This window comes from Labeo rohita, chromosome 3 (assembly GCF_022985175.1).
Source record: "Labeo rohita strain BAU-BD-2019 chromosome 3, IGBB_LRoh.1.0, whole genome shotgun sequence".
NCBI lineage: Eukaryota > Metazoa > Chordata > Actinopteri > Cypriniformes > Cyprinidae > Labeo > Labeo rohita.
The window spans coordinates 20,757,088-20,772,941 of record NC_066871.1 but is presented as its reverse complement, the minus strand read 5'-3'; the positions used below and the strand labels follow the sequence as shown (position 1 = coordinate 20,772,941).

The following is a 15,854-nucleotide window of genomic DNA, read 5'->3' as shown; positions in this document are numbered from 1 at the left end:
AATGAAGGTTCCAAAAGGGTGTTTTTGCAGTGATGCCATAGAAGAACCATTTTTGGTTCCCCAAAGAACCTTCCAGTGAACAGTTCCTAAAAGAACTAATTTGAAGAACATTTTAAAAATCTTTAGGTTCCATGGATGTTCAAGGTTCTTCATAGAACCACTGATGTCAGTAAAAAACCTTTATTTTTAAGAGTTTTTGTACCTAAAGAGTGCATATTCGTACCTAAAAGGTACATACATTAGTACCTTTTGAAAGGAAACTGCCCCGGGGAGAGCTTTTGCACCTATTTGTCATTAGCTCCTCTGCATCACCGAGGGGATTTATGCATTCCACTTCAAAATCCCGCAAAATGTTGTCCTGTTTCAGGATGTCCGACATTATTCTCAGGAGAGGTGTCCTCCAGGTGGCACTGATTAAAACAAGAAGCCTTTACTGGTACTCTCTGCTGGGAGACAGGAGCCATCTGGAACTCACACCAGGCGACCAGAGCGGACAGAACACGCCCATATACATACCACCGCTATCTGGGTCACTGGAACTACAATAATATGCCTCCAAGGTACATTTCACAGGGCACAGGTGAGGAAAAACAGGTGCGTGATCACGTACACATGCACACACAACACCTCCTACATTAGACTAACATTGTCCCAGAATATTCACGGTTGTCATTACAGAAATGAATCTCCATTTCGAAACGGATGTCTTTCCCTGAGGCTGTGAAAATGAACATAGCATTCTCTATTACAGTCACAGCTATTAGCAGTAATGATAATTGCACCATGTTACTAATTTCACTCCCTTTTTTTTTTTTCCATAGTGATAAAAACAGCTCTACACCACGCCCGCTCCTCAAGTTTTTCTCTTCTGATCTCTCTCTCCCCCTCTCTATCCCTCATCTCTCTTTCAGCTCAGTGAGCCGGGTGAAATATCTTTCTGACTAAATGATTTTTTTGCACTGTGGGAACGTTGCCATGGAGACTGCGGCTCCCCCGACCCCCACCCCTCAGTGTGCGCGCGTGTGTATTGGGGAATGGGTAGTTGTGCTAACTGGCGTGTCTTCACCTCAGCAGAGTCTCCGGCTGTGCGGTTCTCACGCTGCTCTCACAGGGCCGATGTGTTGCAGGTGCGCACGTCTCGGTGTGCATGTATGCCAGATCGGTCCACCTCTTCCTCTCGGTTTCTTTCATTCTTATTTTCTCCTTACACACCCTGCACAGAATCCTTAAATGTCCCGGGTTCAATAAAAGCCCAGTCGGCAGCATTTATGGCATGAATGAATGAATGGTGAAACACAATGGAAGTAAACAAGGCCGATGGGGGACCTTTTCTTTTAAATGAAGCATAAAGAAACAGTACAGTGAATGAATTCCTAGGTCTAATTCTAGTTGTAAAGTAATCATTTTGAATTTAGCAAATAATATTTTAAAATATTCGCATGTGTAGGCTACTTTTATTTGTATACCTAAAATGTCGAAAACGCAAAACTCATTACATTCTGTAAAGAATTACATTAATCACGTTACATGATACATTTTCAGTTCAAAACGGCCATATATGAGAAAAAAAGTTGAGTTTGAGACCTAGTTTACATCTGGATCTTGCTGTCGGTCATATAACATTTCTACTAGTTGTCAAATATTAAATGTTTTGCTATCTTACCACTTTTAACAAAAACTGTTCTTTCCTTCTTGGAATTCACGCTCTGCTTCTGTAAACAATAAACCCAAACAGTTCAAAACAAAATCAAAACAGTTTTGACTGGCCATTTCAGTCATCCCAGCAGGCACCAGACGTCAATACAACATCAGGTTGATGTTGGACTCCCAACGAATTGTTTAATAAAATCTTTATTTTCTTTGCCTACAAAAAGTATTCTCATAACTTCGTAAAATTACGGTTGAACCCCTGATGTCAAATGGATTGTTTTACCGATCTCCTTACTACGTTTCTGGACGCTGATTGTGTTAATTACATTGCTGTCTATGGGAGGGCCAGCGAGCTGTCAGAATGCATCAAAAATATCTTAATTTGTGTTCCGAAGACAAACGAAGCTTTTATGGGACTGGAAGACCATGGGAAGTGATTTGACAAAATTTTCACTTTGGGGTGGACTAACCCTTTAATAAAATTGTTATTCCTTGGGGGTGTAAAAATACTTTTTTCACTTTGTCATTTAACGGATACTTTTCTTAAATGAGCCTCCGAAATAAGACGCAACAAATGAGCATGATGTTATTGTTTACATGGTCATTAAGGATACACAGAACGAAAGAGGAAATCCACGCCATCGCTTTCAAAAGTCTCAGTTTTTGTCTGTTTACACCGAAACGCAACCCCAGAATTTTCAAACTAACGCCCTGTTTACACTAGTGCGTTTTCTTTTTAAAACGGCATTTTAAAATGAAAACGATCCTCATCTACACTGACGTTTTTACTGCGTTTCAGAAATGATCTCCATCCACACTACACAACTGAAAAGGCATGCCACATGACCACTCATGCAGGTACAACCATAGATATGTATAGGTAGATCAGTCCCATTAAGGCAAGTCATTTCACTCGGCGGCCATCTTTGAAACGCCTCTCAGGCAGGGAAGTGCAACTCCTATCTATTTGAATGGAGAAACATCAAACTCTCAGTGACAAGTCTTGGGTATTCTATATTCTTTGGGTAGATGCCCTATTATTTAGATGGCGGATGCGTCAGGTGCTTAACTGGAGTGTTCAAATGGGGCATTTATTTATACTTATCTATGTGTACAACAATGAGCATGATGTTATTGTTTACACGGTCGTAAAGGATACGCAGAGCGAATGTGGGCATCCACGCCATCATTTTCAAAAGTCTCCATTTTGGGCAGTTTACACTGAAAGCAACCCCTGAGTTTTCAAACTAAAATGGGGTCTGTAACGTTTTCAGAAGTCTCCGTTTTCGAGGGTCAAAAATGCTTAAGTAGTGTAAACGACAGGCGTAACCGTAGCAAAAGTTATGCGTTTTAAAACGGAAACGCACTAGTGTAAACACAGCCTGAAATGGGGTCTGCAGCATTTTCGAAGATCTTGTTTTCAAGGGTCGAAAATGCCGAAGTAGTGTAAACGACAGGTGTAACGCATTACTGTAAATGTAGCCTATAACTGCTGCGGCGCAACACAACAACTGTTGCGTCCGGTGTAGACACTGTTAGGCTACGTGTTCATAGTAAAGATATTAAAAATAACTTCTGTGTAATGCTTAGTAATTTTTTAGAATATGGAAATCATGATTACTTCTGAAACTAAGAATTTTAACATTTATTGTATGATCCCATTCATGTTTATTGTAAGTGAAGTCACTGCAAACCTACAATAATTTTTGTAGTGAACATTATGCCACATGTCAGTGGAGCTTAAAGTTGTAGTTCACCGAAAAATAAAAGTTCTGTCATTAATTACTCACCCTCATGTCATTCCAAACCCGTGAGGCCTTAATTCATCTTCAGAACACAAATTAAAATATTTATTTATGAAATCCACGTTCAAGCACTACCACGTTCAAGACTCGGAAAGGTAGTAAGGACATTGTTAAAACAGCCACATCAGTGGTTCAACCATAATGTTATGAAGCTCAGAGTAATTAATGACAGAATTTTCATTTTTGGGTATCTCTTTAAGTCACATTGAACCTGAATTAAGGAATTTTCATTTAATTCCATACTCGTAATAGTTTTTCTCCAGCTATTCTAAAACATTTATCCTCTTACTGCTCTTTTCCCATTGTTCGCCCTTGGGCCAATTGCATGAACGGCTCAGACTATAATATTAGAAGTAAGTCATCTCATTTTTTTTTTAAGACTAGTCATTACTTTTTTGCAGTCAGTGCATTAAACAAAATAGGTCGGTCAAGTTTGATCATTTTGGTCATTTGGTCATTTTTGGTGTTTAATGACTGTGATAATGAAACTGGCTCCTGTTCTCTTTGTCAAGATTTACCCGCTTTTCTCCGTAGCACATTTGTAGTCTTCACCACATGCGCTAATTCCCTGCACCTCTGTCTCTCATCCTGTATCTGTGTGTGTGTCAAAGAGTGCTGACTCCGGCTGTTCTGCGTACAGTGAGGCTCAGATGAACAGTGCATTAGACTCACACGAATGTGACTCTAAGAAGCCAAGATGGATGCCGAGGAATCCAGCAATAACAAATCGAACCCTCTAAGAATCACACCACACGGGTGCAATTAACGTCAGGAAGTTTTGTGACCGGAAAAGCCATAAAGATACAACCTGATTTGAAGAACGAGGCTGAGGCGGAGAAAGGCCAGGCTTGATTTATGGATATGACAAGTGTGGTTGTGAGGGTGTTTGCGTGAGCCTATATGGAAATACAGAAAAACAGAAGCATATACATGAATGCAATGCTCCACACTGCGTTTATATAAAGTGGGGCCTCGATAAAGAATTTATGATGGTAACTAAATAATTACACACAGGTTAATGCACAGCAGGAGGGGGAAGGGAATGAGACGCAAAGTATAAAGGAGAAAGATCAGGATGATTCTCAACCCATTATGTGAATGCAAAACACACTGCAATGATTTTTCATACATGTTTTATTTCAGCCATCATCGCTCCAGCCTTAGAATCATCATTCACATAATCATCCTCCTAGTTTTTTTTTTTTTTTTTGTTTGTTTTTTTCAATTTTGTTTTTTTTTCAGCTGAAATGTTCTCTCACCCTGACCGCATTTCATTTTTATCTTGCTCTAAGTCTCAGCTTAATCTGAACATATAAAAAAGTAAACCTTTTCGAGGAAAACTAAAAAAGCAAACAAACAAACAAACAAAGAAAAATATATCCAGAAACTGTAATACCATCTCAAAGAGGATATACAATATTAACAACATTAATCATCAGTGATTTGATGATATCAAACAGGTTGCTAGGTCAACATGTTTGTCATTAGTAGTGTTAGTATCAAGTTCATCGTCAGTTTTTTGTGTTGAGCATCACTTATTAAATTATCATTGCATCAAGTTGACATCATCCATGTTAATATAAGCATGCAAACACATTTCCTCAGGATCATTCAGAATTGCACTGACATAGAGAGACAGAGGAAAGAGGGGAGACAAACAGGGAGAGAAAAATATGGCCTGGGGTGAACCGAAGAGAAAGCTATCGCTAGAGTTTGTATTTCAAGGAAGCTGATGAAGGGGTCAGAGGTCACTCTACAGGGATCGTGCCTCCACAGTGTAAGATCTAAGGCAGCAGAAGAGATGGGCCTGGAGACAGGAGCTGAAGACTGCGGGTCAATACCACATCCACGTGTATGACGGAATCAATGGCCTCTTAGAAAACAACAAGAGCTGATATATGATAACGAACTGAGGACTGAGCACACACCGGAGAGAGAGAGTGTGTGTGTGCTCAAGGCCTGGCGTGTGATTAATAATGGAAACGGAGAAAATATGAGCTCGGGGGGTACGGTGGGAAATAATTATACTGATGTACATTTCAATAACATGAGCGTTAGTGATTGGTAATGCAGTATTCCTCCATTGAGGGATGTGTGCGGTAGCATTGGCAGTGGTTGTACTGCGATATTAAGGAGATAGTTCATCTAAAATTGAAAATTCTGCCATTGTTTATGCACCGTCATGTTCTTTCAAACCTGCATGACTTTGTAACATGTCCAAAAACAATATTGTACCCCATTGGGTTTCATTGTATAAGGAGAAAAGAAGAAAGTCATGCAGGTTTGGAACATCATAAGGGTGAGTAAATGGGAGATTTTTCATTTCTGGGTGAATTATCCTTTTAAAGACATAGTTCACCCAAAAATTTAAATTCTGTCATTAATTACTCACCCTCATGTCGTTCCAAACCCGTTAGACCTTCGTTCAGCTTAAGAACACAAATGAAGATATTTTTGATGAAATCCAAAAACTTTCTGACACTGCATAGTCAGCAATGCAACTGACACGTTCAAGACCCAGAAAGGTAGTAAGGACATTATTAAAATAGTTCATGTGACATCAGTGGTTCAACCGTAATGTTATGAATCTACGAGAATACTTTTGGTGCAAAAAGAAAACAAAAATAACGTCTTTATTCAACAACTACTTCTCTTCCCTGTCAGTATTTGACGCACGTTCCTGAGAGTATCACGATATATGCGTGTGTGTTCAAGAAATTGTTCAATAAAGTCTTTATTTTTGTTTTATTTGCGCTCAAAAAATATTCTCGTAGCTTCGTAAAATTAAAGTTGAACCACTGGGACCAGTTCAAAAGTAATCTGCTTTTGCCAACGGATTGGATCAAATCTTGAAAACGGGTTGTTTAAAAGAAAACTTTTATGTCACAAAATTCAATCTTGATTTTGATCTGGATTAAATCCTCAGTTTGTGTTGTTCAAAATGTTTTTGTACAACTGGGATTCTTTTGATCCAAAAAAAAAGAGAATTATTCTGATCTTAGCCGAAGGTTGGATTTCAAGAACAAAAATTTAATAAAACTGGTCCAAAAAATACAACATTTTAACATGTAATAAATCCCTAAATCCCCAAACAGCTGTCAATATCAAACAAAAATATTAAATTCATTTTAGAGTTCTTTTTTTAACACTGATTGTAAACTACATTGGCACAATCATCAAAGATGGACCAGTCAGAAGTAGTTATTTGTGTAACAACATTTGCATTTTCGTCTCATTTTTTTATCCCATTTTTTTTTTTTTACCATTACCATGTCCCTTTAGGGGCTCCGTAGAGCACTAGTAATGCAGATTTGGAAATCTGAAAAAGTGTGTATCCGAATCAGGGTGATCCAATCCAACTTTTCTTTGAAAAACTGGTACAAAAGTAAGATGGGTTACATGATCCTGGATATCAAGATCTATCTATTCCAGCTTAAACTTTTTGTAAAACTGTCCCCTGATGTCACATGGACTATTTTATGTCCTTACTACCTTTCTGGGTCTTGAACGTGTCAGTTGTGTTGCCGTCTATACAGGGTCAGAAAGCTCTGGGATTTTATCAAAAATATCTTAATTTGAGTTCTGAGGATGAATGAAGGTCTTACAGGTTTAGAAACGACATAAGGGTGAGTAATTAATTACAGAATTTTCATTTTTGGGTGAACTGTCCCTTTAATACAGGCAGTGACTCTGGATATCAAGGGTATGTGAATTTAGCGCTTTGGCCACTATAATGTTTCAGGCTATAGAAGCAGTGACCTCACTGAACACATACAAAAAGACAAACAAACAAAAAAACAATTGACATTGCATCTTAAGTAATGTAAAATTCTAGAAGTAATCTTGTGGCCCTAAAATGATAAAAGACATGTCCCCCTCTTTGTCTCTGTTCGCAAGGAATGCTCAGACAGAAAAGATAGTCACATTAGCCAAAAGAGATGAAGAGAACCAGTTTGTCTTTTTTTCCCCTTTTTCTTTTAAAGACAATGAAAAACTTCAACATTTTATTCCTCGACAGCCGTGGCCACCAGGTTTGTCCCCTCGTACACACAGAGCACATTTACAAAAAAAGAAAAGCACACCCAACACGAGAACACAGATCAGGCTAGGGACACTTTTCAGTGACGAGCTGGTTAGGGACACAACAGAGACGGGTCACTACCACATTCGACGGAGAACGACCGAAACGCGCGTCTGAGAAATAGACCCTGTCCCTACCAAGTGCAACGGGTCCTACACAAGAAATAGTTCCTCTAAGACACAGGACAGGAGACACTTGATTGTTCAAAACGAGATTTTCTCTGTGCAGGACAAAGGACGGGGAGTGGAGACATACACGGGGTCACGGTGACATATACCGACACACGGGCATACACGCGCACACACGAACCGACGAGCAAACGCGTATCGACACAAAAGAGCACTCCTACAAACACATAGGATACACGGGAGGGAAAAAAGAGGATGAACGCGTGCGTCTTTCCAAAGCGGTCCTCTTGGCAGAAGGATGATGGAGAGCACACACTTCCTCGTTCAAAAGAGGGAAAAAAAAATCCTGGCGTGATATAAAAATAAAATACTATGGCCAGATCTTTTCCCCACAGGATATGTTTCCAGGAAGTGCACACAAATCCAAGGTCCGTCCCAGTTGTTTGAAATCAATGATAGCTCCCTTTGGAAGAGTTCTCAATGGGATTCAGTCTGCCAGTGTGTCCATGTCAAGGAAACATATTCTCAAATCAGTATCTGGTAGAACAAGAAGAATGGCTGGACTCTAGTAAACAAACAAGAAAATAAAACACTGCTGATCTCAATGAGCTCGAAGCAGAAGGTGATAAAAATGTAAAAGGCAGAGGGACACATTTCAATACTGCACGACACGATTTGGCCAATGTATCCGTCCTGATTTCTCCTTCTCCAGATGGGAACGGTCATAAAGTAGTCCTCCTCTCCAGAGAAACGGGAAACAGTTGCAAGGATTCTGCATTGGCAGAGAAGACCACTCCGAGAACTTCCAGCTACTGTACTTGCAGCTGACTGAAAACACCTTGTAGAGATTTTCTATAGCTACGCACAGACACCCGTACAAACTCACGTACACACATGCGCTCACACATACACAGAAACATTCGTGGTCCATAATCTATCAGGTCTCTCCTGATTATTTTTTTTAAGTAATTAAAATCTCTTTTTTTTTGTAGGCTCAGTTTCAAATAACTAAATAAAGATTATCTATTTAAAGTGGGAATGTTTGTCATTTTTCCCCTGAATAAATTATGACATATTTTGACTTCAACATCATTCCTGAAGCAAAACCATCCATGCCAGTTGTTTTGTTATGACTCCATGTGTGAGTATGTCTGTTTGTGTCTGTGTGTGGATGTATCTGTGTGATCTAGTTATTTTTCTATATATTTTGTTGGGTCTGCAGGGTTGATTTAGAGGAATAGCACTAACACAAGCACAGTCTCTGGTTCTTTCTTGATGAATAATTATTCACAGGTGAAAAGAAAGAATGTATTTCTGTTGCTAAAAAGATAATGCTGACCTGAGGAGGAGAAAAAGAAACAGAGAGACAGAAAAAAAACACTGTTAACCATATAAACACAAAGAGTAAGAAACATAAACACAAAGAGCTCCAGTGAACAGATGGCTGCATTCATACAGTGTACGGGATTGATAACTGCATTCACTATTAGATGTGACTGTTGAATTGCTTAGAAAAGCAACTTGAATGGCGTCATATGAATAAAAACTGTTTTAAACAGTTTGGTTTAGAAAATCATGAATAAATAGTAAAGAGGTAAGCATCACAATTAACATGATAAAAACAAGTGATAAAAAGAGTCCAACTGAGGAGCAAGTTAATGTGTCAAACGTTAATTAACAAATTATGGCTTCAAATGCTGTTTTAATATATTTAATATATTTTATTTATATATATATATATATGAAGAGTTCAAATGCAAAACCAGCTAAAAGCCATCTCGGTCAAAAATGAGATAATGATACTGAGTGAATGCTCTCGACACATTATGCGTCTATCAAATACTTTTTCTTCAAACTCGCTAAAATACCAGCCTCAGCCCAATCAGAAGTACCGGTACTTACATAGAAACCTATACATCTGAGCCTGATAAAAATGCATTTTTTAAAGAAATACGTCAGATGGATTTAGCTGGTTTTGCATCTGAACTCTTCATATATATATATATATATTTTTTTTTTTAGGGCAGTAGAACTTGGGTTGTACTCAGACCACAAAGCAAGCTCATATCTTTGCCTTGTCTTCATTGGTAAATTACCAGAACCCCACATTTTCCACTGCGGTTCATTTACACTACTGGTCAAAAGTTTTTGAACAGTAAGATTTTTAATGTATTTTAAAAGAAGTCTCTTCTGCTCACCAAGCCTGAATTTATTTGATCCGAAGTACAGCAAAAAATGTAAAATTTTAAAATATTTTTACTATTTAAAAAACTTTTTTTCTATTTGAATATATTTTAAAATGTAGTTTATTCCTGTGATTTTAAAGCTGAATTTTTAGCATCATTACTCCAGTCACATGGTTCTTCAGAATCATTCTAATATGTTGATTTGCTGCTCAAAAAACATTATTATTATTATTAATATGTTGAAAACAGCTGAGTAGAATTCCTTCTGGTTTCTTCGATGAATAGAAAGGACAGATGAGCAACACTTATCGGAAATAGAAATCATTTGTAACATTATACAGTGCTGCCCACTAATATTGGCACCCTTGGTAAATATCGTCAGGACTGTTTTGTCTTGTTTTGCCCGTTTCTGTTCCTGTTTTCCCTTATATGGTCATGTTCCTGTTCTTGTTTTGCATTATTAAGTCCCATTTGGTTCAGCTGTGTTCCCTCGTTATCCCATGTACTTAAGTTCCTGTCTGTGCATTCCTCTTTTTCAGGTCTACTTGTTGTTTACGTGTGTCTTCTAAAGCCTCTGTTGTGGATTACCCCCTGTGTTTCATCAATAAAGACTAACGTTTCTCCGCGTCTCCTGTGTGCTTCCTACGACAGCGTACCATGACAAATATGAACAAAGGTGGCTGTGAAAATAAATCTGCATGGTTTATCCTTTTGATCTTTTCACGAGTTCACCCTCACATCTAATCTGGTTGAGTAAACAGTAAGCATATATTGGCGTGCCGTCCTGCTCCGAGCCCGGAATATGGCCCGAACCCAGAGAACTCCCCCCATCCCAAGTATAGGATGAGGATAGATTAAGAGTGAGGAGTTGGGGTGGAGGAGGGATGCCGAAAAAACAGTCGAATGACGGAGGTAAGTCAGCTGTGTGCTTATATATGACTTGTGCTGGCTGGACGAGTTGCACCTGTGCCAAATTAGTTGACTATCTGATCATGCTCCTCCCGAACTTTGCTATCAAACATCATTTATTAAAAAATGAAATTCTAACCTTTCATTGAAGTAAATCTCATTTCAATCTCATTATGAAATAAATGTTTTTCTCTAGTTCACGTAGTCACAGTTATTGGCACCCAACTATTGCAACGTCCATTTCCCAAGATAACAGCTCTGAATTTTTTCGTATAATCTCTGATGAGTTTGGAGAACAAGAGACACAGAGACAAAAGTTCACAGACCATTCCTTCATACAGAATCTCTCCAGATCCTTCGGATTCACAGCTCTTCTTTTCAGTTCACCCCCAATCATTTTCTATAGGGTTCAGGACAGGGAACTGAGACATCTATGGCAGAAGCTTCATTTTGTGCTCAGTGACACATTTTCGTGTTGATTTTGATGTTTGTTTTGTATCATTGTCCTGATGGAAGATCCAACCACAGCCCATTATAAGATTTCTAACAAAGGCAGTCAGGTTTAGATTTTTAATCTGTTGGTGTTTGATAGAATCCATGATGCCATGTATCTGAACTCCAATGTCCAGGACCTCCAGAAGAAAAAATTTAGAAAACATTATAGATCCAGCAGTATATTTAACCGTGGGCATGGGGTTCTTTTTATCTCTATTTGCACCAACCCATCTGGTGGGTTCGCTGCCAGAAAACTCTTTTTGTAGTTTCATCCGACCACAGAAGCCAGTGAATATGCTGGAGTTGGATGAGCGAGGAGGATTGTCATAAAACCCATTTGAACAACATATGGTGATGTAGGGGCTGTTTGATATATTTTTTAGGCTTTCTGACCCCAAGATTTACTCCTTGTGATAGATGATTAAGGGAATTTGGCCTTTGTGTTTCTCATATTTATAATCCTGTGAAACAGAAAGTCATGGCTGGACAATTTCAATCACCCTGGTGTGCTACAAAATGTAAATATGAATGAATATACTTCAGAGATATTTTACTCATAAGAATTTCTAGGGGTGCCAATAATGGTAGCCAACATGCGTTGGGAGAAAAACCTTTATTTCAGAATGTGAGTTTTCCCCCACTTTCAATTGTTTTATTATAATGAACGTTTAAAATGTACATTTTTTGAATGAAAGATCAAAAAGCTGCCTTTGCTCATATTTACTAAGGGTGCCAATATTAGTGGGAAGTACTTTAAATCATCACTTTTGATCAATTTAAAGCATCCTTACTAAATAAAAGTATTAATTTCTATAATTTCTTTCCCTAAAAAAAAAATACTGACTCCAAGCTTTTGAACGGTATGCTGTATAATGTTATAAAAGCTTTTTATTTCAGATAAATGCTGATCTTTGGATTTATTAAAGGAACCTGAAAAAAATGTACTCAACTGTTTTAAATATTGCTAATAATAATAATTGTTTCTTGAACAGCAAGTCATCATAGTAGAATGATTTCTGAAGGATCATGTGCCACTGAAGACTGAATGATGCTAAAAATTTTGCTTTGATCACAGGAATAAATCAATTTTAAAATATATTCAAATAGAAAGCAGCTATTTCAAATAATAAAAATATTTAACAATATTACTGATTTTGATGTATTTTGGATCAAATAAACGCAGGCTTGTTGAGCAGAAGAAACTTTTTAAAAAACATCAAAAATCGTACTGTTCAAAAACTTTTGACTAGTAGTTTACACCTCACTTGCTCTCAAAATTCAGCTTTAAGTCCTTAAAATGTTGGTTATAGAATGCAGTTTTTAATAACAAAACTGTCAGAATGTAACCATATTCACCACTCTAAAATTAGACTAACAGCCGTATCCTGTTGCTGTGTTAAAGGTTCAAGAAACCCTGGACTACTTTTTCTGAGATTTTAGCAGAGGTGTTTGTGTTGCACATCATAGATGACAATGTTAGCATCCTTTAATTTTAACTGTTGGAGAAAACTGGTTAATTTTGAGCTTCTTCACGCTATTTTCATCTTCCGGGTTTAAAATCTACATTGTGCTGACGTCACAGTTTGTGACGTGGCAACGGACTAAAGTACTTTGATGTTGCGTTGGTGTCTCATAATTATTCATGAGGGTGTGTTTTCTTACCCAACGAGTAGACACTTCGCCTAATTATTCACGACAGCGTGTGTTGATTTGCTATGACAGACGCTTCAGACTGTGAGATTGCGTACAATGAGAGAAACGTTCATGGATTGAAGGAGAATGTTTGTTTTTTTGCTTTGTAAGAGTTCAGCACAAATGTGTTTCATTCATATAACGTTAGTGAGTGTAATAGCATATTTTACAGGTCCTTGATGCAACCCATCAAAAGGATTACAAATGCCGCAAAATAAGCCTTAAAAGTTAACAGTGCAACAGCACGTTCATATATATGTTTTCGATGCAGAGTGAAAATGGCTGTGCATTTATTTGTGTTGTTAACTCAATGGGAGCGAAATGAAACTGTCTAAACCCGAAGTTCACTCTCTCCCCTCTTCCCCAGAGAGCGCCACGCCCACTTTTGAGGTGAGAACTAACCAGTGCTGAAACAGGGGGTTTCATGACTCTTTAACATAGCCATTGATGTTTTTAGTGTGTTAGTTCATGACTGAAACCTGAAGTACTCCAGTGTAACACTTTAATGCATTCAACCCACACAGATCCCATATGTGAGGAAGTGCCCTTCTATTTACAGCAAGTGTTTGTGTGTGTGTGTTTGTACTCACATCTCTACTCAGAGTGAGGGCTGTCCACCACTATGTGTGGTTTAGGGGAGGCTGTGGCACTCTTTGACACGTATGTGTTTATGGATTTCTCCTGTGAAGGTAAACAGCAAGGAACATACATGATTATTCAGAAGGTGATTTCGTTCATATAATGCATTACAAAGTAATTCATGATTTACTATATTGCATCTTTTCAGCATTAACTGTAACCACACTTATAATAAGTGCTGGGCATTAACTGATTACATGTCATCTGGATCAGTATGGTACATTTAATGGTAAATTTGCTTGTTAAGTCTGACGTCACACGTCAACGCTCTGGGTCCAAACAACCAGATCCCACAAGAAAACAACAAATGGTACTAATATTCACTCAGAATGTGATATAACACAAAAAACTATAATCCTAACCTTTATCTCCATACTGAAATCCCAGATGGCCAGACAGTGATTCATCTTTTATAAATCGTTAAAATATTTGTGTCTGGGATGCTGTGAGCATGGAGACTGTTTTTGTTTTTAAATGTTTAGCTTAAATGTGTAATATGAATAAATTGTGCTCATAAACAGCTGTTGAGATGGTATTCTTAAGTGAAATGAGTACAGGCTTGGGCCCGGAAACGGCATTTCTTACATCACGACTTAACAAGCAGATACTGATTATGAGTATCACACAAAAATTTTGCAGTCAAATATTTTTGAACAGCATAACTGGCCACTGTCCCATTGTCCCAAGCAACCAAGTTGTTATGTCTTTAGGTGCCAGAATTGGTAATTAGAGCAAATTAGCATGAGAGCACAACTGCATAAATTCGCCGATAGGAGTTTAAATTTCTGTGGTTGATCTACTGACAATGCGCAAACTAAAAAAGACGCAGACGCAGACGCAATCTAAGAGCAAATAAGCAGAGCCGATGACAATCAGGTGTGTTCAATCTACCAACACAGCCACAGAATAGATTAAAGCATGCTTTTTTGATGCAAACACCAGTATACTGACTACCATAAACCTTAGTAAATCACCTTGCATGTTTATTTAAACACTCTCCTCCCATAATTTTTTTTCATCTGAAGGAAAACTCCTATAAATGCATATGCAATAAGGTTAGCCGCAAAAATAACTGTCCACACCTTTTCAGCACTAATCTTTCATTGCGTGCCTCTAGTAAATCCTGACAGTATTTTGTTTATGCCATTAACGCTAAAAGAGGGGTTGTGCTGGTGCAAGCTATTAGTAAATCTGCCCCTATGTCTCCTTCTCACACACAAAATTGACTCAAATCAGTATTTTATGTTCATTTATTTATTTATTTGGTAAGTAGCCATGTAATAGGAAAGATTATGTGCAGTCAGTCGCAAAATAAACCGCTTCAGGGGTCCTGATCCTGCTGTTGAGATTTAATATGTAATACATTAGCCATTACATAAAGCTCTTATTTTATATAACCACGAGAAAGGTAAGTATTATATTTATTCAAGATTATTAGGTCTATTATTGGGCATTATAAATGCATTATCTTGCATCATAAATACTTTTATTTTAATGCATTATATATACCGGCTTCAAAGAAAGAGGAAATGTTTTCTTCCTCTATTTAGGTCTTCTTTCTTTCAAGATTTCTTTTAGTCTTATCAAGAGAATGCAACAATTTAGTAGTTAATATTTCAATAACACAGCAATATTCAAATTTTTATAGAATTTTTAAGGAGCAGGTCATATGGTATTTTAAAGTGTCCTAATAATGTGTTAGAGCGCCCTACAAGGGTTTAAATCATGTAAGGTCAGAAAACTTTGCATTTTTCTCAGAATATACATTTAACATTAGAGTCATTTCTAAATGATTTCGAAACGATTCATTCAAAGCACTTCTGAGCTCAAGGCCTGTAAACCCCTCCCTTCCACAAGCCTACTTTGCTCTGATTGGTCAGCTGGCCAAGTCTGTTGTGATTGGTCTTTCTGTACACAATGCGTGTTGGAAACAAAATGCTCATTACCATAATTAATGTTTTGCTCCGGAGTGTTATTTGTAAACAAAGATGCTATAAGGTTAAAAAATGGCATCGATATTACCTTATCAATTTGAGTCAGAGGATGATACGGTGCAGTCGCTCAACCAGAAACTCAATGGCAAGCACGACTCGATCAGGACGTTTCTCAATGATAAGTTTAAACTTTGTATGTGGTACGAATTGTATTGCTAATTGTATATTTTACCTAGTGACATGGATCGGTAACAGGCAGAAGATTTGAAAATATAATGACTCGTTAAAGGCGTCATCGGACGCATTTTCCAGAAGTTGATATGATTCATTTAGCC

The 15,854-nt window shown here is 37.8% G+C and overlaps 1 protein-coding gene across 1 annotated transcript in view; it reads right to left on the bottom strand.

Moving 5' to 3' along the window:
* Positions 1 to 4,571: 4,571 nt before the first annotated feature.
* Positions 4,572 to 15,854, bottom strand: part of syt3 (synaptotagmin III) — a 59,276-nt gene continuing 47,993 nt past the window's right edge. The window contains exons 12-13 of the mRNA XM_051106227.1: positions 13,537 to 13,627; positions 4,572 to 9,003 (exon numbers count right to left, since the gene is read on the bottom strand). Of these exons, the coding sequence (XP_050962184.1) occupies positions 13,541 to 13,627 (87 nt within the window). The 3' untranslated portion in view covers positions 4,572 to 9,003; positions 13,537 to 13,540. The remainder of the gene's footprint in view (positions 9,004 to 13,536; positions 13,628 to 15,854) is intronic.